A 22,535-nucleotide genomic window follows, 5' to 3' on the forward strand; every position below is an offset into this window, starting at 1 on the left:
TTAAAGTCCTATAGACATCGCTGAGCTTTCTAGCATCCCTCCAATGGGATCAAAACCCACAAGGCTCCACCCTCTTATGAACTGCATCATCTTCCATTCTCTTAATAGCTTCAATAAATCCAAGGTAAAACGTAAGTTGTAAGTGATCATTTTTTAAGAAGTGTGAAAGTCTTAAACATGAAGAACATCTTTGAAAAAATCCTTAAAATGTAATCTTTGGTTAACAGAATGAGTCTTGAGAGTGCTGCTCAAATTTAATTTAATTTAATATAAATGCTGCAAATAGCCAGCACCACCTAGGTCTTCATTTCTGTGGCACGTGTACTTTGACCAGTCTAGGCACACAACAGAGGCTATGTGTAAAGGAACTCCAACCCCACCCAGAAGTTCCATGTGAGCTGCCAAAATCCAATCCGGTTAGTTCTCCAACTTAAGAGAGTGGCATGTCCCTTGCACCCATGAGGACCTGGGAACTGCTCCTCCTCTTTCGGTTAGCTAGGGCAGCACTGCTGCTGGCTCCGTGAAGTTGAGCATCGTAGCCACTAAGTCCGGAAGGTCAAAGTCGTGCTTCCAGCCCCAGTCCTTCCGGGCATTGCTGTCGTCTAGGATCATGGGCCAGCTCTCCGCTGGGGAAAGACACAGGAGAGGACATTGGGTGGTCCAGGCTTTGGATCTGTGAATGACTGGACAAATTTTATATAAAGGCACAGAGAAGGAAATGTCATCTTTGACTGGGGCAGAACTAGTGCACACAGGGCCGCCTCTTCAGAAAACACTGGACACTTCCACGTTATTAAAATCTTATACGACTTTGTAAGGGAACATTTTTTTAAAAAAGATTTATTTATTATTATGTATACAGTGATCTGCCTGCATGTACACCTGCAGGCAGAGGAGGACATCATATCACATTATAGATGGCTGTGAGCCACCATGTGGTTGCTGGGAATTGAACTCAGAACCTCTGGAAGAGCAGACAGTGCTCTTAACCACTGAGCCATCTCTCCAGCCCCTGTAAGGGAACATTTTTATATCCAGAAGGGTATTCGAGGCCATAGGTGATACTAACACCAAATGAAGAAGGCCCAAGCCCGTGTGCACATGACATTGAGTGCTTCTGTTTCTCGCTGCTTTATTAAACTGTGAAAAGGCGAAATGGTGCTGAAATGTTTCTAGAACCTTTCTCCTCAGAAACCCATAGGGAAGCATCTGTGATGGAGGACCACCTCAGCTCCTCAGCCTTAAAGCCTCCCCAATGGAGTGGCATGGGACTCTCAAATGGACCGTCATGGGGGCTCACCTATGGCCTGACGGAGGGGATCCACGCAGTAGGTGATCTGGAAGTCGGGCGCGTGCTTGCGGAGAGCCTGGGCCAGCTCTTCGGGGGTGAAACTCATGGCATTGATATTGTAGGTCCTCATGGACAGGTGCTCTGCAGGGGCCTCCATGACCTCCAGGGTGGCCCTGAGGCAGTCACTGACGTACATCATGGGAAGCCTGGTGCTGGCCTCCAGGTTGCACTCGAATGTGCCCTTCTTGGCCGCAGCGTGGAAAATCTGGACCGCGTAGTCTAAAAGAGAACCCTGGCCCGTGGGTTTTCTCGGCAGGAAGGAGGCAGCTCAGGGACTGTGGTGCCAGCTCTCCAGTGATCTTAATTTAGAACCTCGTTAAACTATTAAAAATGGAAGGCTCCCCCAAAAAAGATCTGAATAGTATGGGCTACGTTGTGATTTACTGTCTTGCTTATTTCCGAGACAGGGTGTTTTTTCTGTGTAGCCTTGGTTGTCCTGGACTCACAGAGATCCTCCTGCCTCTGCCTCCCTGGGCACTGGGATTACAAGCCTGTGCCCCTGCGCCCGGCTCAAGTTTTGCTGTTATACACAGGTGACTGAGAAATTTTTTAGTTAGTGCATTTTGGGGACTGGGAGATTAAAAAACACTTCCTATTTTCTAATTTCTCTTGAAATACAAGGAAACTAAGGTGCCAGTTTATGGACTAGCAGGGTCTCCCTGAAACAAGAGACTTTAAAGATGGAGACTGGCGCTAGCACTTACCAGTTGTTCCTCCTCCAGGCTGGGAATCTGCAGAAATGATTCCAGGATATCTCAGGCACCGGAAATCTAGCCCATACCGGTAATAATAGTACTAAGAAAAAGAAAGAGCTGGCTTTAAAAAAAAATAATAATCCTGTAGATCAAATAAAACAAAAATAACTTTTTCCTAAAATATCATCACATGCAGTCAAGTCAAAATGTCCCTCAAGAGAATAAGCCTTTGGGTCCTGCAGGATGGTTCAGTGGGTAAAGGCACTTGCCACACAGCCTGGTAATTTGAGTTGGATTCTCAGAACCAACATAAAGGTTGAAGAAGAGACTCCGCAGTTGTCCTCTGACCTGCACACCAAGCTGCAGCACATTCGTGCATACATATATGCACAAACACAATTTTTAAAAGAAAGAAAATGGGATTTTCGAAATTTCAAAGTTTTTCCCTTTTATTTAGTAACATAACATTCGATTTTGGCGCTACATCAGCACGGCAAATGGTAAAGCAGCCTGCAGGTGGCGCTGCTGCTCGCTGCCTTGAGTACTTCCAGCTTGCTCCCCTGAAGGGAGTTTGATGTCCGGAGGCTGAAGGGCCAGACACTGACTACAGTTTGCTATAAAGGCAGAGTGAAAACATGGTTGGAATTTTCCACACTAGAAGGGAGGTTTCTGGGCTGGGGAGATGACGCAGGTGGTAAAGTGCATCTGGCACAGGCATGAAGAGCTAAGTTACATCATCTGGAGCCCACATAAGTAAGCAAGGAACAGCACGTGGCTGTAATGTAGCACTAAGGAATCCAAGACAGGATCCCGAAGGCGCAGTGCCCATAAGCCTGGCCTGCTTGTTCCAGATTCTAGTAAGAGACTCAGAATTTCAGGTGGACAGGAGTTGAGGAAGACAGCCAACTTCCGGCCTTCACACACATGAATATGTGCACATGTTCCTTACATATATTCTGTCCCTCCCTCCCTCCCACCCCCTCTATGTCTTTGTCTCTCTCTCTCATGCAGAAGACGTTTTAACACTCCCACCAGTAACTGCAGTGTTGAGAGCCTTACGGATAAGATGGGCAGCAAGCCCAAATGGGAGCAGTTTCAAGGCCGGAGTGCTATTACTACCATGGCTGTGGGCAAGCAGCAACCAACAGCTAAGGAGTTCTTCCATGCCTATACGGGGTCTACCACATGACAAACACACCAGCTAAATGAGCATTCCTGGGATGCCAACGTTTCCCAGCATGAAGTATGAGGTATCTGAGGCAGAAAGAACAGGGTTGGACATGTGGAATCATCTGTCTTGCTGAGAAATGCTGCTTACCTCGCCCATAAGCTCCGCGTGGATCTTGGATACCCCATATATGGTTCTGGGCCTTTGAACACAGAGATCAGGTGCAGGGTTCCGAGGAGACGTAGGTCCAAAAGCTCCAATCGTGCTGGGCACAAACAATCGCAAGTTGTATTCGGCTGCGACGTCTAGAATGTTATGCAGCCCTGAAACGCACAGACACTATGAAAATGTGAAGATAAAACTTCTTACTGAGATCTGGGAAAACTCTGCCCCGTTAGACCAGAGGCAGCGGCTCACCAGTGATATTCACATCTCTGGCCAAGGACACATTTGCTTCTCCGACAGCACTCAGCAGAGCACTGTAGTGGAACAGCCAGCTGATACGATGGTTCACCACGATCTCTCGAAGTTTCTTGTAATCCAAGATATTGGCATAGACAAATGGGCCTGCAAGCGCAGAGTGAGAAGGGCTGCACACAGTGAAGAGCTAAGTGGACTCCCTGTCTCCTGCCACTGACCTGACAAGATCTCAGTCTCAGGCTCTCTTGCCCTCCCTCCTAACCTTTTTGGAGCAGAACCTGGTCATGTAGCCTAAACCGGACTGGAACCTTGTGGTCCTCCTGCTCCATCCTTCTGAGCACTGAGCACCATGCTCCATCCTCCATGTCTGGCTTTCCCAGGATCCTTTGCTACTTGTTTGTTTTTCGTTTTTTTTTTTCCCTGTGTATCTGTGTATGTGGGCTAGATGAGGGTGCTCAAGTTATGGGGCAGGGGAATACCTGTGAGTGTGTATACCCATGGAACCCTAAAAAAGTCTTGAGCCCTCTAGAGCTGGAGTTACAGGTGGTTGGGAGCCACCTGATGTGGGTGCTGGGAACCCAACTTGAGTCCTCTGAAAGAACCCTTCACCACTGAGCCATCCCCCTTATCCATATTCTTAAAGCTTTTTTCCTCTTCAGAGAACTTAGGTTTTCCTTGTGGGCTCTCTAAGCCAGTCAGATAACCAAAAGCTCAAAAGATAGGAATCAAAAGTTTTAGTTCTAAGACATTAAGTAATATCAAAGTATGTTACTCCAAAACTCCAGGTTCCGCAGAGCACTCCCAGTCCTTGCCATTTGAATGGAGCAGCGTTGAAGACACACTTTTAAGTCAGGACCATGCCCAGCCCCTCTTTATTCACATGTGAACTCCATGAACTGCCTCTGTGACTGCATTTTGGGAGGTAAAACATCAAGGGCTGTCCGTATCTCACCACTGTGGAAGACATGAGCAGGGGGCTTCCTTATGTCTGATAAGATCACATTGTCCTTCCCAAATCGTTTCCTGTAGGGAAAGAAAGCACCACCCCAAAACCAGTCAGTGACACCAAGGATGCAGGTCTTAGGTAACTACTGATGATGATGGTTTCAAACAGGCACTGCAATTTCTGAGCCTTTTCCAGTCACCTCCTTCCTCTTTGTCATTGTCACACATCCCTCAGCTTTGCCTCCCTGAGTTCAGGCCTCCCCTTTTTCCTACAGCCTGGTTACTTATGGCCTTCCCCTACTGCACTGGTCACCAATGCTACCTGCACATCCTTGGCACTTCCTCCTCTCCCTCATCCTCTCACCCTACTGTCTTCAACCCCAGATGAGTCCCTTCCAGCTCCTATAAGCACTTGCCCCTGCCCTCTGCTTCCAAACAACTGAAAGGTAAGTGGTCCATTTGGGGTGATGAGTCTCACTCTACCCAAGTTAGGACTGAGAGCAAAGAGTTAAATAAAATGTGATTTAAGCATCTGTTTAGATGTGACATCTTAGAAGCAGAAAGAGGCCAGAGGCAAGAAAACAGATTGGGAGAAGTTTCAAGGCCGGAGTGTCCAAAAGTGCTAAGCGTTACTACCATGGCTCTTACCTCAAAAGGTTAGCAAGTCCTACTCCCAGCTGGCCAAGACCCCCTAGGTGAAGAAGAAAACAGGATGAGACCCAAGTGCAAATCTATTCTCAGAGCATTAACAGTGGGATAATATTCCTCCAGTCTTAGTGAGCTAAAGCAGGGGTGGGGGGGGTAGGAGTTGAGGGTAGGGGTGGAGGTTAAGCGTGAGGGGTAGGGTGGGGGCTAGGGGTGAGGGGTAGGGGTGAAGGGTAGGGGTGGGGCATAGGGGTGGGGGTAGGGGTGGGGCATAGGGGTGGGGTGAGGTGTTGAGCTGATGCAATTGCTGTAGACTATTCTCAGCAGCACTGCAGTGCTCAGAGCAAAGGACAGCCACTGCCCATCATGGACTGGTATCAACGCAGGTGAGCATTTTGGAAGTGTACAACAGGAAGAAGGAAAGAAACATAAGGAAAGTAACATTCATGCTGGGCCCAGCTCCAAACAGGGAAGAGTAAGAAGCCATGTGACAAAAGGGGACAAGTTGGTGTGGTAGTGCACACCTCTAATTCCAGCACTTGGGAAGCAGAGGCAGGTGGATCTCTTGAGGTCAAGACCAGCTTGGGATGGCCAGAGCTACATAGGCCTGCCTCAAAAAAGAAAATGAAGAAGAAGAAGAAGAAGATGAAGAAGAAGAAGAAGAAGAAGAAGAAGAAGAAGAAGAAGAAGAAGAAGAAGAAGAAGAAGAAGAATCAGTGAGGAACCACTAAAAAATAAATGATACTAGCTCCCTAACTTGGAAGCCAGAGCCAGGGGACTAGGAACACATTTGGAGGAGGACAACGGTAAATTTCAGGTGAGACATTTACATAGCAGGAAGATATAGCAGTGAGACTCCTGCCAATTAACTCAGGACTAAAACTCGAGTGGAGACAGAGAAGGAAAGCAACACAGACAACAGGATCAGAAAGGAGTGAAAACATGGCAGAGGAGGGAGAAATAAATTGTGTCAATCAAATGAGAGGTTGTCTCGGGCTGCTTGGAAGTGACGACGTGGAGTGTAGAGTGAAGAGGGGGTGGAGCCAGGCACAGCATGTTCTGGAAAAGGAGGCTCTAGAAGAGGATCTGGTAGTGATGAGCTCAACAGCAACAAGAAGCTCAGCCAGTGTTCAGATCTATCTTATTTCCAGCACACTAGAGTTCAGTAACAGTTTGGGATGGGTGAATCTGGCCTTAGGATGAGGGCTCTGACCAAGGAAAGATGTGCCTCGGAGAAAGATGTGTTCCAAAACTGGCACCCTTCCTGTCCATTCAGTTCTGCTACCCTGACCTATAATATGGAAGGAAATCAAGTTCCAAGTACCTAGGTCCATTCAGAAAACAAGATTTCATTAGGGAAAGCAAACACATGGCAGTTATGAGTAAGGGAAGCTGAAGACAGAAGGCGTCAGCTAGACCTGCACCACTTTGTCGGTTCCTCCATTTTAGTTGAACTGCTTTTTTCCCCAAAACTGGAAGACTAGACATTAGACAGGCATCCTGGTAGGCAGAGAGGCCATGACTAGGTAACAAAGATGGTGAATTTCCAAGATGGCCTGCTCCTTCCTCACCTTCCTGACCCTCAGACAAAGTTCTTGTGGGCTTTTCTCCTACCAACAGGGCCCTGAAGATGGACGGACTCAACAAGTTCAAGGCCAGACACATTTGCACACAGTTTATAGGCAATCAGCCTGTCTTTCTTTAAACCGGCCAATCCTATATTAGGGAAGAAAAAAAATCTTCGGAGCCTTCAAAATCCTCAGCCCTCAGGAAGAGACTAGATTTCCGGCTTCCCTTGTCTCTCTTCTGTTCTCCTTCTTCTTTGCAGAGCACCCTTTTCTCTGTGTGCCTGCCATATGTGTGTTTCCTCACCCCCTCATAAAGAAGGCCCTTCTTCAACTGCTGCTACCTGCTGAGCCTCTTAATTCTACCTGCCTTTTAATTCTTTCACTGGCAGAGAAAACAAACCCCTTTAAGAGCCCTAGGTAGCAACAAGACTACAGCAATTTGGCTTCAGAAGTAAAGGAACTGTTTTCAGGATCCCTGACCTCCTCACCATCGTAGCTACTCATCAGCTACATGGTATAGTCTTTCCTGTCCTCTGAACCCTGTAGGAAGGAGGCTCCCACTCTGCTGCTTATGTCTGAGCTTTCCTCAGGGCCCCTGCTACGCTGTTGCCTCCCTGTCTACAGTGTCAGCAATTCTTCTGATAAATCTCTTACCCCGCCCCCCCCCAAAGAACAATCCCTTCTAATCCAAACCCAGAACTCTCCAAATAAGGCTGTTTCTGATCAGAAAAAGGATTGGCACCCCAATGAAAAGTTATTTATGATGACACGCCTCATGCAGAGACCCTTTCCACAATGCAGCCATTAACCCCAGCTCCAATGGGGCACCTGACAGCTGGCTCTCATAGAGCACAGCACACTCCCAGTCACCAAGAAGCAGCTCAGAGGAAGCCCAGGTTCATGACACACACGAGGAGGAGAGAAACCAACCTGTGATCAAGACCCGGGGAGGCTCTGCTTCAGAGAATGAGGTGGAGTGGAAGGTGGCATCTGCTGGGATTCCATGATGGGAGTTGCCTAGAAACCGCCGCAAGGGCAACACAAGCTTCCAGTAGCTAGAGGCTTTGCTCTGTGCTGTCCCACTGACCACCTGTTTTAGCATCCCAAGGACCAGCATCTGCTCTTCTGATACCCTGGAAGAAAAGAAGGATGGAGTCCATTGCTGACTTTACATCTGTCCAGTTCCTGGAAACAAGATGCCCCCCTGAAACCACTGCCAGTTGAGGAGCAAGGCTTTCCTTTGTAATTCAGGAAGGCAGCCGACTCAACCCATAGGAAGCCAGTCAAGTGACAAAGGGATAAATGTTCACACAAAGCCTAACCTAGGGGTAACACTGAAACCAAGCCAGATGCACAACCAGCAAGTGCCAAACAGCACTACCACCAAAACCCAAGACAAACCAACCACAGCTCTGGTGAGAGCTTGCAATCTTGACCACAGTCGCTATCAACCATGTGAGGGGACAAGCAAGTTCCACACTAAACAGCCAAGCATTGGCAATCTGTGCTAACTCTTCGGATGTTATCTTTGAAATGAGCCAGGCTAGAAAAGCAGATAGCTAAAGAAAAAAGGCCTGGCACTATTTAGTAAGCTGTGAATGTTTAGCAAGCCTTTGTTTCACTCCTATATCCTTTGAAGGGCTCATTCCCAAGTGCGATTTTCTTAGTGCTTCCAAGACTGCAAAGGTCTATTTAAGTCCTTCCTACTCCTGGTCCTCAACTGCACTACCAGCCGACAGTGGAACTGTCTAACCCACCTACCTGACGCTCCCAGTGGGTTTAAAAAGTGCCTTGATTTAGGACATTTTGTTCTGTGACAATGAAATTGTCTTTGTGTCTTTGACCCAAGAGCACAGACCGAGATACTCCAAATAATATTTCATGATTGTGGGCAATAAAAGGATAGCAGCTTGAGTTAAGGTGTTAGAGTTCCTGTGGCGGCTGGGGCAGGGGGATGCTTTGTCTCGGGGATGTTAAGTGGTTCGGACACACATGATTTATGAAGTTCCCAGGAAACAAAGTTGGGGGGGGGGGCAGCGGTGGGGGAGCCACACCTCTGTTACAGACCATACAGATGAATGAGAAGTTAGAACGTGTAACTGTGGGAGAGTTGAGACGTTACAGAACCGACTTCAATTTACCTCGGGTTGTCACTAGTCTCTGTAATTGTGCAATTGCCACCTGCTGCCCACTACTGTACCTAACTTAACTTTAGCTTGCCAGATAAATCCTTTCAGAGTGTATCAACTTATCAGACCGCTCACTCCCACCAGTCCTAGAGCTAAGACTGTCATCAGGTTGTATCTAAAACATAGCAAGGAAGTCTTTGCTTTGCTCTAACCCACCTACCTGACGCTCCCAGTGGGTTTAAAAAGTGCCTTGATTTAGGACATTTTGTTCTGTGACAATGAAATTGTCTTTGTGTCTTTGACCCAAGAGCACAGACCGAGATACTCCAAATAATATTTCATGATTGTGGGCAATAAAAGGATAGCAGCTTGAGTTAAGGTGTTAGAGTTCCTGTGGCGGCTGGGGCAGGGGGATGCTTTGTAAGCAGCTGAGGCCCTTCATCCCTGCTGACTCATAAATGAGCCTAGAAGACAGCCTTCCTGTCCTGAGTACACCACCAGCTTCCCTGCTCTGGTTAGCATCAGAAAAGAGGTAACCAGTGCTGGCCATGTTCCAGGGAACTTCTGAGACTTCCCTTAACCACCCTCAGAAAGAAGAACGCCCTTAGAAAAATCCCTCCCGCAGCCAAGACCCGGTAAGAATCTGGATCTTTTGAGTCAGTTATCCGCAAGCTCAAGGAGGCCCTGAAATCACTGGATTCCCCAGGGCATTGAAACACAAATGACAAATTCCAACTCCCAAAAGCAAAAGAATCTGGTTGAAAGGACCTAGAAAAAAGCAAACTCCCAAGGCCAAAAACAGCTACAGTGCTGCTGACCTTCTCATCATGCCCACAAGGAGGCGCTTGATGGGTTCTTAGCTAAAGGACAAGTGTTTTACCCAGGCAGCAGGGACAGCGGACCTGTGCCGACTCTTCCTAATCACTAATAACCAATGCTGCTCCTCCCTCTGTGCCACAGGCCAGCAGAACCGCTCTAATCCTGTATGTTAATGCCTGGTGCCCTGCCCTCCAGCTTGAGGATGTGTTATGGGGAGAGCTTTAACGTGGAGATGTCAAATCACAGTCACAGAAGCTTCTACCCCCAGAGCTGCTTTTCCATGTCAAGACTACCGTTTTGTTACTGCCCCCTTCATCATGACAAGCCACACACCGCACAGAACTATTTGGCTCCACAGTAGGCCACACAGACCATAAGATAACATGGTGAAGGAGCAGAAGGATGCTATAACCAGCTAGGTGAGTGATGAAATTACCCAATGACGCTTCCTGGTGTGCCTCCACTGTTCTGTGCGCAAGACTAGACTCAAAGCAGCAGTCCTCCATTTTTCCAATTTCAAGATTCCTTTATATTCTGTGTTTGTTTGTTTTTGTTTTCGAGACAGGGTTTCTCTGTGTAGCCTTGGCTGTCCTGGACTTGCTTTGTAGACCAGGCTGGCCTCGAACTCACAGAGATCTGCTTGCCTCTGCTTCCCCAGTGCTAAGATTACAGGCTTGTGCCACAGCACCTGGAATATTATTATTAGTATTATTAGTAGTATTGCTATTGTTGTTGTTGTTGTTGTTGTTGTTGTTGTTGTTATTATTATTATTATTATTATTATTATTATTTATTATTATTATTATTTGAGACTACCACACCTAGCCTCCTTTAAACTCTAACAATTGTGAGCTGAAAGTAGGATGTGGTGGCATATGCCTTTAATCCCTGTGGACTGAAGAGTTTATGTGAAGAACACCAGCTGCTATTTACTTATTAATATTGTTTCTATTATTAGAGATGTTTATTTTTAGTAATTCATTTAATGAAGCCAACATACACACATTTGTGAAAGAAACTGTTTTCTAAAGTAAACACAGTACAGTGAGAAGAGTGTGTAGTCAGACACCAGCTGACTGCCTTGCTGGCTTCCATGCTCAATCTGTCTTAAGTTTTCACTGAAGCTTCTGAAGAAAATGCAAACTGCACAGCCAAGTGGCGAGGAAGGCAGATGTCTCTAGATAAGCATCTTTGATACTTCTCTAAAGCTCAAAGGTTAACTAGCCTTTAACTTTGTGTGTGTTAACTATACTCGTTAGGACCAGTGTGCCCGGACCTCTGTATGTGCATGTGATTGGAGGCCAGAGATTGAGGTTGGGTTTCTTTCTTCCATCCCTCTCTCCACCTTTAATTTTTGAGAAGGAATCTCCCACTGAGCCTGAAGCTCATCCATTCTGCTAGGCTGGCTAGCTAATGCATTTCAGGGATCTTCCTGCCGTTGGAAAATGTTGGGTTTTGCTTCTTTTGTTGTGTTTTGTGTGTGTGCGCCTGTGCCTAATCATATGTATGTATGTATGTGCACCACATGAGTGCAGCTATCTGTGGGACCCAAAGAGGGCATCAGTTCCCCTAGAACTGGGGTTACAGACAGTTGGGAGCTGCCATGTGGGTGCTGGAAGCAAAACCCAGGTCCTCTACAAGAACAGCAAACAGTCTTAACTGCTGAGTTATCACTCCCCAATTCTGTTTCATTGGCAGCCTGTGGCCACCAACAATATAATGACCCCCGGCAGTGTGCTGCATGGCCTTCATCGATAGAGAGGCGCCAGCAGTCCCTAAGTCCTATGAATCATTAACACAAGTTCACCCCAGCTCCACAGAACGTGAGAAGGCAACTCAACAAACACTTGGACTATTTTGTTTCCAGCCATCTTCTACAAGTCTCTCCCGTGACTGGTCTGGCATGGATCCATAAGCACACAAGCAACATGGTGGATTCAGCTGCCACTGAAAACTCATCCATTTCTGAGGAAAAACACACTCATGACACCAACTCAGTCTTTGTATGTGCAGCTAAGTCTCTACCTGTCGGTGCACCATTGGAGAGCAGAAGTGCTGTGATCCTTCGGGGTGCTGTCCCCTGAGGGGGACACTACTCTGCTTCTTCTGAAGGGTATGATTTGATAATCTGTCCTGTTTGATGCTCAGTCTGGAAACCTGCCAAGCTTGATGCTTCAACAGCAGCAGATGCACTGCTAGTCTGAAAATCTACAATAACCTGGAACTTTTAATGAGTCTGAACTAGGTACGTAAGCCACTCAGGTCACAGAAAACCCTAAGTGGCTTGTGTTGAAAGTATGCTCCTGGCACCACTGTGTTATTTAGCACTTTGGGTTGACAGGAGATCCGCAGGGGAGCTGGAAGCTGAGGGGCACTGTCAGCCCCTCTTACTCAGTTATGCACGTTTCTCTGGGTAAAGTCCTCTTCGTAAGTCAAAGGACAGGCTCAGGGTGGATGCTCCTGGTCACTCTTTCCTGCACTCACAGTCACAGATGGCACCATCAGCTGTTGGCTAGAAAATCAAGTTTTCTGTAATCCCCTGACAAGCCAATAACTCATTCTTTAGCATACAAATGTATGAACAGATATCCCTGTATTGCAGTATTATTAAATTTAGAGACAATCTGAAATCATTTAGATATTTAGTGCAATTTTCCAGTCATGATGAAGTACTCTTGCCTTTTGATGCCTTTCTATATGGATACAGGAAAACTTGAATCCAAAGCCACAGAGATAAGAACAGGCTTAAAAATGGACAGAAACCGGGCGTGGTGGCCCACACCTGTAATCTCAGCACTCGGGAGACAGAGGCAGGCGGATCTGTGTGAGTTCGAGGCCAGCCTGGTCTACAGAGTGATTTCAGGACAACCAGGGGTACACACAGACAGAGAAACCCTGTCTCAAAAAAAAAAAAAAAACAAAAAAAAATGGACAGCAGAAGCCGGGCATGGTGGCCTTTAATCCCAGCACTCAGGAGGCAGAGGCAGGTGGATCTCTGTGAGTTCTGAGGCCAACTTGGTCTACAGAGTGAGTCCAGGAAAGCCAAGACTACACAGAGAAACCTGGTCTCAAAAAAACTAAAAACAAAACACAACAAAAGGGGGCACAGTATAGCAGACCACTTTCATCTCTGGAAACATATAATTATTACCCAAGCCTAGAACATTAGAAGGCTCTAGAAACAGGAGAATACCTCTCATTGGCTACCAGAGGACAAACTCAGCCATAGATGTTCTGAGAGAAGCCTAGTGCACGAGGGAGAAAATGCCAGAAGCAGCATTCTTCCTCTAGCAGTTTGACCTGTGGACTCTACAAAAGGTCTCAAGGATCTCCAGGGGTCCCCATATCATATTTGCCCGGCTAGCCAGAAAGTATATTTACATAGAGCAAACAAAGATCCTTAGTCTCTCTTTGTTAAAAATCAAATAGTAGGCTGTGGACTCTCTTCCAAGCACCTTGCAGACTTTAACTGCAAAGAATGAAAAAGAGAGGACAATGTACTCTCCCCGACATGTAACAGGACACTTTGTTCCCTCAGGAACGCCACTGAGAGGGGACTGGCACCAGCGACCTGGCTGATAGAGATGGGCTCAGCGCTCAGCTGGATTTGTATGGACTTGTGCTCGGGTGCAAAGGCCTCACATCCGCTGCTGTAATCCTAGGCTTCCTTGAGAAAGGACTCAGGTGAGAGGCATGCACCCAGCATTGGTTGCACTGGCTTCCGGAGACAGTGTTTGCATCCCCCAGAGGGCAGCTCCAGCAGCACGGCCAGCCCTAGAAGTGCATGGAGACCAGATACTGCCAGGACCTCCTCTGGACTCTGAGTCTGTTCTTGGACACAAACGACTCAGCTTTACCTCTGGGAAGTGGGATTCCATCATAACTCTCCTGGGGACAAACAGTTCAGCCTCAGGAATAGTAGAGCTCTTTAGAAATAGCCTTCTCCACAAAGACAGGCAACTGGTTTTCTTCACCCCGAATTCCTAACTGCAATCAATTTTAGCCTCAGAGACTAAATCGAGACCTATGACATCACAAGCCCAGCACAGAAAGCATAAAATAAAAAGTAACCACCTTGAATGATTGAGTAGATTAAAGGGGGGATGGTATATATACACAGCAGAATTTAGTCAGTCTTTAAAATAAAAGAACACAAAAAAGGCCAGGCAGTGATGGTGCACTCTTTTAATCTCAGCACTCGGGAGGCAGAGGCAGGTGGAGCGCTGTGAGTTCGAGGACAGCCTGGACTGTAAATCAAGGCTACACAGAGAAACCCTATCTCAAAAAAAACAAAAAAAAACAAAAAACAAAAAACAAAAACAAAAACAAACAAACAAACAAAAAACCCACAAAAATAAGAAATCCTGACACATGCTACAGTATAGATCGGCCTGGGGGACATGGTGCTGAGTGAAATAAGGGCATGCACACCTGGTTTCACCCATGTATATTATAGTCAAAACTCACAGAAACAGAGTAATGGGGAGAAAGGGGGATCCCAGAGATCCACTTACAACAATGCACATAGGTCACACTAACGCCTTTTAAAGGATCATTTATTTGTGTATTTTATCAATATGGATTCTTTGTCCGTATGCATGCCTGCACACCAGAAGAGGGCATCAGATTCCATTATAGAAGGTTGTGAGCTACCATGTGGGTGCTGAGAACTGAACCCAGGACCTCTGGAAGAACAGTCAGTGCTCTAAACCTCTAAACCATCTCTTCAGCCCCACATCACTAACTTCAAAAAAAAAAAAAAAAACAAAAAGAGCTTAATGTAAGTCTCTTGTTAGCTGCCCATAACCATGGCCAAACAGAAAAGAGTTTAAGGAGCTCCCAGACTCAGAGTGTACTCAGAGCATGCATACAACACACACACACACACACACACACACACACACACACACACACACACACACACACACCACCACCACCACCACCACCACCACCACCACCACCACGGAGCCAGGACACCATGCACACCCTAAACCCTATAGTAACCCTCACCCAAGGGCACAGCCTCTGTTCCTCACACGCTGATCTTTCTTTCCTGTCACTACAGGAAAGTTTTCTGCTTTGTCTTTAATCCTGCAAAGCAAAGCTCTGCCCTGTGCCCAGAAACCTGTTTAGGAAAGGTGCCAGCATCCTGACGCCAGTGTCCTCTGCCCATGCTAATTGGTACTGCTAGCCACACCCACCCTCATTCTCACCAGGTCTATACATCACAATCATAGGCCTTCTGGAACTAGTAAGGAACAGCAGTGAAGGCAGTCTATGCCTTGAACTGTAAGGGCCCTGTTTTAACAGTAAGGGCCCATGAAAAAGCCAGGTGCCTGCAGTGAACAGTGAATTACCTCCTATCCTATTTAACCCAACAATCCTCCCTGAAGATGGAGTCCTTTCCCATTTGGCAGGATCAAGTGCCCAAGGTAAGGTGGACATTGATGACCAAAGGAGGTGAGTGATTTTCTGAGTTTCTAACCCTCTTTTTTTTTTTTTTTTAAGATTTATTTATTTATTATTATGTATACAGTGCTCTGTCTGCATGTACACCTGCAGTCCAGAAGGGAGCATCAGATCACATCATAGATGGTTCTGAGCCACCATGTGGTTGCTGGGAATTGAACTCAGGACCCCTGGAAGAGCGGTCAGTGCCCTTAACCTCTGAGCCATGTCTCCAGGCCAAGTTTCTAACCCCCTTGTCACCACTGACACCAACACTGATTCAATCCCCTGGAACCCACATGATGGAAAGAGAGAAGTGATTCCCACAAACTGTTATCCGATCCATACGTAAGCACCGTGGCAGGTGCATACCCACACGCACACACGAGGAAGAACCTAAGATAGATAAATGCTTTTTAAAAGAAAAATAAGATCAAGCTGAGCAGTGGTGGCACACACCTTTAACTCCAGCGCCCCGGAGACAGAGTCAGGAAGACCTGTGAGCTTGAGGCTAGTCTGGTTTACAAAAAGCAAGTTCCAAAGACAGCCACGGGTACACAGAGAAACCTTGCCTCAAGCCTCCCTAATCCCCCCCATTGGGGTTTGGTCTAGTTGCTTCCCAAATGAGCAGACTCATGTATCCCAAAAAAGTCTGTAACCTTGCCTAAGAGCTTATTCCTGTTTGACCAATAAAAAGCCAACACACCGGGGGGCAGGGCAAACGGGTTAGGCGTGGCTAAGGTTCCCTAGTTGGCAAAAGCAAGAGGTTCTTCGAAAAGGAAGCAGAGAGAGACCAGAAGAGGATGGGGGGGAGGGGCGGGGGGAGAAGGAAAGAGGCGACCATGAAAGAGGTAGAGAAGCACATGGCTGGTTGTGGATGCAGGATTTGGCTCAGATGACAAACATTAGCAAGTATTTGGGATTATGGATGGGAGTTAACTCAAGAGAAATTATTAGGAGCAGATGGCATGGGATTGAGGCAGGGTATGGGATACCTGCCCCAACATGGGAGATTAGTTTAGGGGATTAATATCTGCCCTGTCAATGCTATTACAAAATATAACAGGTGTCTGTGTTTTCATTGATTGCTAGCGAGTTAGAAATTGCTGCATAATAATTATAGGGCTAATAATAAACATTTCTTAGGCCCTACTTCTAACTTAACTGCAACCCCACCCCCCAAAAAGATCTGGGTTTAAGAAAGTTCCAGGTTGGACGACACCTCCCAGCCAGCCACAAAGCTCTAAGCAACAATTCCTCCACCCTCCACAGAGTCCTTCTGGGGATGAGGGCCAGGTGCCTTACCACCAGGCTCTTGCTGAGCTTGGGTAGCCTCCTGTCTCCTTATCCTCAGAAATCGGACAACAGTGTCACCATACTGAGAGGCTTTAATATAAGCAGACAACCTAGGAAAGGCATTTGTCCATGTTAACCCCAATCATGTCATTAAAAAAAAAAAAAAAAAAAATGAATCGGGAAAGTCTGGAATTTACGTAGTGATCACTGAAAACAAGAACGCTTCAGGTGTGAGCCACAGAGGGATGTTCGGCCCACCCTGACCCGCCTTCACCTGCTGAGGTTGGGAAACCACTGGAGAAACCTGTGACAGCCAGCCTCGGCCTGGTCCCTGGTGAAAAGGGTGTGGGGGCCCTCCCAAGCCATCCTTTTCGGAGATTGCATTCCAGATTACTAGACAAACCAGTTTTTTGGGGAAACACGTGCCCGCTCCTATTCCTGGGAGACTGAGCACTGCTAAAAAGCAAGGGAGCCGGCGGTGTTCTGTCACCCCGGGCTGTGCGGACGCGCACCTCTCGCACCCAGGGCCAGCGAAGCAGCAGCGCCATGCGGTCGCCCGGGACCCCAACCCAGGCAGCGCGGTTTGCTAGTCGTCCCGCTCCCTGAAAGGAAATTCGGCTCCCGGGAACAGGCGCGGAACTGACCTGCAGACGCAGACGGCTGGATGCTGAGAACGCTGCTGGCGACCCGGAGGAGCACGTGTGGAGTCAGGAGTTTGGTTTGGCCTTTTATCTACTTTCTGCCCTGGACCCGCCTTGCCGCGGGAGCCGCCCCTCCTCCCATCCCCCACCCCCCTGCCCGGCCCCCTCCGCCACCACCTCACCTCCGCCCCAGGACGCTTGTGGTGAGCCCACACCCACACCTGGGACAGAGCTGCCCTCGCTACTGCACCAGGACGCGGCCACTCCCGCTCCACAATTGACAGGGGTTAGATTCAAACACGCAAGCCTCATCTGGAAGGATCTGCCGCAGGACCCGTGTCTGGAGATGTAGCATAGCCGGCAAGAGCCAGGCAATTAGTCGATTCTCATTCCTTTCTGCGAACACTAATGTCAAATTAAGTAGCTTTCAAGACAAGGGCTAAGTAGGATGGGGCATTGTCTGGGAAGGAAGGACTTAGAAATTCCGAGTACCAACCTCCACCCAAAGGGACCCCGGCTGTAGTTGAAAGATCCCAGGTATGGGTGTATCTCCTTTGATGGGCCAATATTGTAGCTGTGCTGCCCAGGCAAAAGTATTTTATGTTTAATTACAGGAGGTAGCGTGGGCGAGAGCCAAGGCTTGCATTGCAGAGGTTGATGGACAGCTTCCAGGGGTCCTGGGGATTGAACTCAGATTGTCAAACATCTTTAACCACTCAGCTATCTCTTAAGCCACTACCTGGGAAGTTGGGATAGGAAGTAAATTTCCCAGGAAGGAGTGGAGGGAGACAAGGAGGCAGCACCAACGTTAAACATTGATTTATTAACTGATGGTGGAAAGCCAGAGTGTCACAGGTTGAGAGCTATCTATTGCCCACCCGTCTATGTAACCTAACATCCTGTGACTATTAGGCAAATCCTTTTGGAATGTACAAACAAGACCCCAGTGTGTGTGTGTGTGTGTGTGTGTGTGTGTGTGTGTGTGTGTGTGTGTGTGTGTGTGTGTGTGTTGTCAACTTGACATAAGCTAGTCTTATCTAGGAAGAGTGATCCTCAATTGAGAAATTGCCTCCTTCAGATTGGCCTGAAAATGTGAGGCACATTTGCTTAACAATCGATGTGGCAGGGCCCTGGCCCAGCCCACTGTGTACATGATACCCCTGGGCGGGTAGGCCTGAGTTGTATAAGAAAGAAGGCTAAGGAAGCCAAGGGTTCCACCATGGTCCCTGCCTCAGCTCCTGTCCTAGCTTCCCTTCATGATGGACTGTAACAGGGGTTCTCAACCTTTTGGGGGGGTCACATCTGATATCCTAAATATCAGATATTTACATTATGACTCATAACAGCAAAATTACAGTTACGGAGTAGCAGCAAAATGCTATGGTTGGGGGTCACTACATGAGGTCACACATTAAAGGGTCGCAGCATTAGGAAGGTTGAGAACCACTGAACTATAAGCTGTAAAACGTAACATCCTTTCCCCCGGCCCCCAACCCTGTTACCTTTGGTCATTGGTATTCATTACAGCAATAGAAAGCAATAAGGATAAATCCAAATAAGAATGCCTTCTCAGGGTGCTGGAGAAATGGCTCAGTGGTTAAGAGCACTGTCTGCTCTTCCTTACAGAGGTCCTGAGTTCAAATTCCAAACACATGGTGGCTCACAACCATCTATACTGAAATCTGCTGCCCTCCTCTGGCATACAGGTGTACATGTAGACAGAGTGCTCATATACATTAAAAAAAAAAAATGCTTTCTGATAAATGTCTGAGCTACAACAGTAGCTACTTCTGTCTTCACTGCCACTGCAGACCTGATGTTCCCACCACATGTGTGTGTTTCTGAGACAGGATTTCTCTGTGTAACCATACCTATCCTGGATTCACTTTGTGTACTAGTTTGGCCCTGAACTCACAGAAATCTGCCAGCCTCTGCCTCCCAGAGTGCTGGGATTTGAGACATGTGCCACCACACCCAGATCTACCCATGTATTTTAAAATGTTATAATTTTAGCTGGAGAAACAGCTCAGTGGTTAAGAGTACCAGCTTCTCTTCTGAGGTCTCGGTTTTGATTCCCAGCACTGACACAGGGGCTCACAACCATCTATCTATCTATCTATCTATCTATCTATCTATCTATCTATCTAAAGTATATTTGAATAGACAAACTTTCCTTGTTTTTAGTTACCCATGCTAGACTTAACCTTGAAAACATGCAGAGGGTCTATAAGGCAGTATAGATTGGCATACTGACAGCCCTTAGTTAAGATGGCGGTGAAGCCCTATCTCTTTCCTGTAACAGAGATGGCTGCCAGCCTTAATCAAGATGGAGAGGAAGCTATGACGGCACCTTCTTTATCTCACAGTTAAGATGGCGACCAGCCACATGCCATTTATATCCCAGAACACGGTTTAAGATTATCTAAGCACAGACTTTCAATTAGTAACCCTGAGTTATAAATTTTAACTTTTTGTCATAAGTTTAAAACCAAATATTGTGAAACCCTCAAGACACAGAGGATCCACAGGATTTGGTTTATGCCAGGAATACTCGAACCAATGCCCCGAGGGCACTGATGGATGGGTGTAGTTAAGACGAGTCCATTAGTGTGTGACTTAACACAGTAAGGATGGGAAAGGATTAGGGTACAGAAACACACAGAGGTTTTTTTCCCCCATGGTGCTGGCTAAAGCAAAGATTAGGCAATATATCTATAAGCCAGGAAATGCCAGAAAGCTACATTTGAATTACTAATAAGGGAAGAGTGTTACCTGTAACTTGTTTTCAGAGTTGTGACTTTTTCCTACCATTTCCTCTCTTGCTGCTATCTTCTATACTGAGATGTTGGGTGTTTTGTTTTTCATAGTGATGTATTTTTATTCCCTTCTCATTTCCTATTGGTATTTTCTGATTACAATGAGAATTAATACAGTAACCATGATGATCAAGGTTGTCAACTTGACAGAATGTGAAATCAGCTAGGGGGCCAGCCTCTGGGGACGCCTTTGAGGGACCTCCTAGATGAGGCCAGCCTCTGAGCAGGCCTGTGGAGACTAATTTGGTTGTTAATTGAATGGAGAAGACCTGTCTTAACTGTGCAAAGGGCCATTCCCAGAGCATGTATGGGAGTCGGTGTGTGTCCTGGACTGCACAGGCAGAGAAGACAGCCAAGCTGTAGGTGGCAGTGTCTCTGTAGACAGCCACTGTATGTGGCAGTGCCTCTGTAGACAGCCAAGGTGTAGGTGGCAGTGGCTCTGTAGACAGCCAAGCTGTAGGTGGCAGTGCCTCTGTAGACAGCCAAGCTGTGGGTGGCAGTGCCTCTGTGGACAGCCACTGTAGGTGGCAGTGCCTCTGTGGACAGCCGCTGTAGGTGGCAGTGCCTCTGTGGACAGCCGCTGTAGGTGGCAGTGCCTCTGTAGAAAGCCAAGCTGTAGGTGGCAGTGCCTCTGTGGACAGCTGCTGTAGGTGGCAGTGCCTCTGTGGGCAGCCGCTGTGGGTGGCAGTGCCTCTGTGTTTCCGGGATGTGGATGTGGAGGTGATGTGATGTTCAAGCTCCTGCTGCCGAGACCTCCAGTCAGGATGGACTGTGAACCCTTAAACTGTGAGATAAAACAAACTCTTTCTCCCTTAAGTTTGTTTTGTTAGGGCATTTTATCACAGGAATAAGAGACAAACACAGTAATCTGGAGCTATAAACAAACATAACTGGACTCTTCAATAGTTTAGAAAAAACTAACCTCAATAGCATAGAAGTCCCACTCCTAAGTTGCTTTGTTCCTCGTCCTTTCTCACCAATACCCCAAATCTTTACATATGATACAGATAAAATGTTATGCATTTCTTTATTCTTGCAAACATATGAAGTTTCCAGGCAAACTGCAATCATTCCAATTTCTCTGTTTACCTTCTCATTCTCTCCTATCAAATCCAAACATTTACTCACCAATGTTCAAGTTATTTTATAGCACCCTTTTATTTCACCCTGTGAGCATATCTAGCGGTAATCAACTCCTTAACATACATTAATAAGCTTTTCTTTTCATTCACATTATTTTTAAAAATACATTTACAAATTAAAATCCCAGTAGCAATGATTTTTATAGTTGCCCCTGTAACTACATATACTGAAGACATTTTTGTTTTGTTTATAGGTTCAAACAATTATTCCCTTGCACCCCTTGCTGCTTCCTGGATGATTCACTTTAGTATTTCTGTAGAGCATGCCCATTGGTATGATTCACTTTAGTATTTCTGTAGAGCATGCCCATTGGTAATAAGTTTCCCCAGTTTCCTTTATCTAGGAATATCTGGATTTCTCCCTCATTTTTGACAGACATATAAAATCTCAATATATCAACAATTGACCTATGGACTCTGTGGCTTTTGATGAGAAACCAGCTGGTAATTCTCACTGAAGACTAGTAGTAATAAGTTTTTCTGGTGTGTGTGTGTGTGTGTGTTCATGGTTTCAAGTATACTGGGTCTTGGCATAGGTTTGGAGTTTATACCATTGATGGCTGCTCAGCTTCTTGACTTTGTCTACTTATGCCTCTCATCATATATATGGAGTGCTCAGCCCTTCCTTCTCACTCTTTTGCTTCTTGCTGAGGCTCTCATTATACATATGCTGTCTACTTGAGGGAGTACCATAGGTTCACTCGTATTCTTTCTGTTCCGCACACTGGTTAATTTGTTCTTCAGCTCTGCTGATCCTTTCTTCTGCTAGATCAAACATTGCTAAACATTTTCACCAACCCTTTTATTGTAGTGTATTTTTCAGATCCAAGGTTTCCATTTTTGTTCTACAGTTTCCATGTTTGAATTTTCAATTTGCTGAAGCATTATCTAGTACCTTGTCAATGTTTGCCTTCAACCCTCTGAACCCATTTAAGAAAGCTGTTTACTTGTTTCATAAACCCAAGGTCTGGACTTCCTCCTGTACAGTATAGTTATTTTCTATTTATTTATTTTGTTCTTTTGAATAAACTCTAAGCAATTTCTCATTTCCTTGTATGTATCATACGGGGTATTTGATTATAATGCAAGCCAGATTCTCAGCCTTCTTTGGTGTTTGTTCTTGTTAGTGAAGACTGTAAAATGTTTGGTTACTTTAACATACTAACACCTTTACTTCTACCAAAGGCTGTGGTAGTCTGCGTCACTTCTTTCAAATTACCTTTTCAAAGACTGTATTTCTTACATGTGGTCACTGAACTTTGTTCCTTCACTTTTTCTGTAAATAATATTTTGAAAGAGATTTTTCCTGAATACAAGAAGTTTTAAACATAACTTTAAACAACACACAAAGGCACTTTGTGTCGGCACATCAGTTTTATACCAGCGCTCCTCAACACTTAGGCAGGTGTGACCAGACTTGAAGAGATTACCCCTATGAAAATTTCAAAAGTC

The 22,535-nt window shown here is 46.3% G+C and overlaps 1 protein-coding gene across 1 annotated transcript; it reads right to left on the reverse strand.

The window, feature by feature from the left end:
• Positions 1-256: 256 nt before the first annotated feature.
• On the reverse strand, positions 257-17,208 carry LOC127202080 (L-threonine 3-dehydrogenase, mitochondrial). The gene is made up of 9 exons (XM_051160681.1): positions 17,129-17,208; positions 7,723-7,925; positions 5,228-5,270; positions 4,587-4,657; positions 3,632-3,781; positions 3,365-3,537; positions 2,056-2,146; positions 1,301-1,570; positions 257-626 (listed from the first exon to the last, which is right to left on the reverse strand). Exons 2-9 carry the CDS (start codon positions 7,907-7,909, stop codon positions 496-498), a joined length of 1,116 nt encoding a protein of 371 aa, XP_051016638.1. The 5' UTR covers positions 7,910-7,925; positions 17,129-17,208; the 3' UTR covers positions 257-495.
• Positions 17,209-22,535: the final 5,327 nt, after the last annotated feature.

Source organism: Acomys russatus, chromosome 18 (genome assembly GCF_903995435.1).
Source record: "Acomys russatus chromosome 18, mAcoRus1.1, whole genome shotgun sequence".
NCBI classification, from domain to species: domain Eukaryota; kingdom Metazoa; phylum Chordata; class Mammalia; order Rodentia; family Muridae; genus Acomys; species Acomys russatus.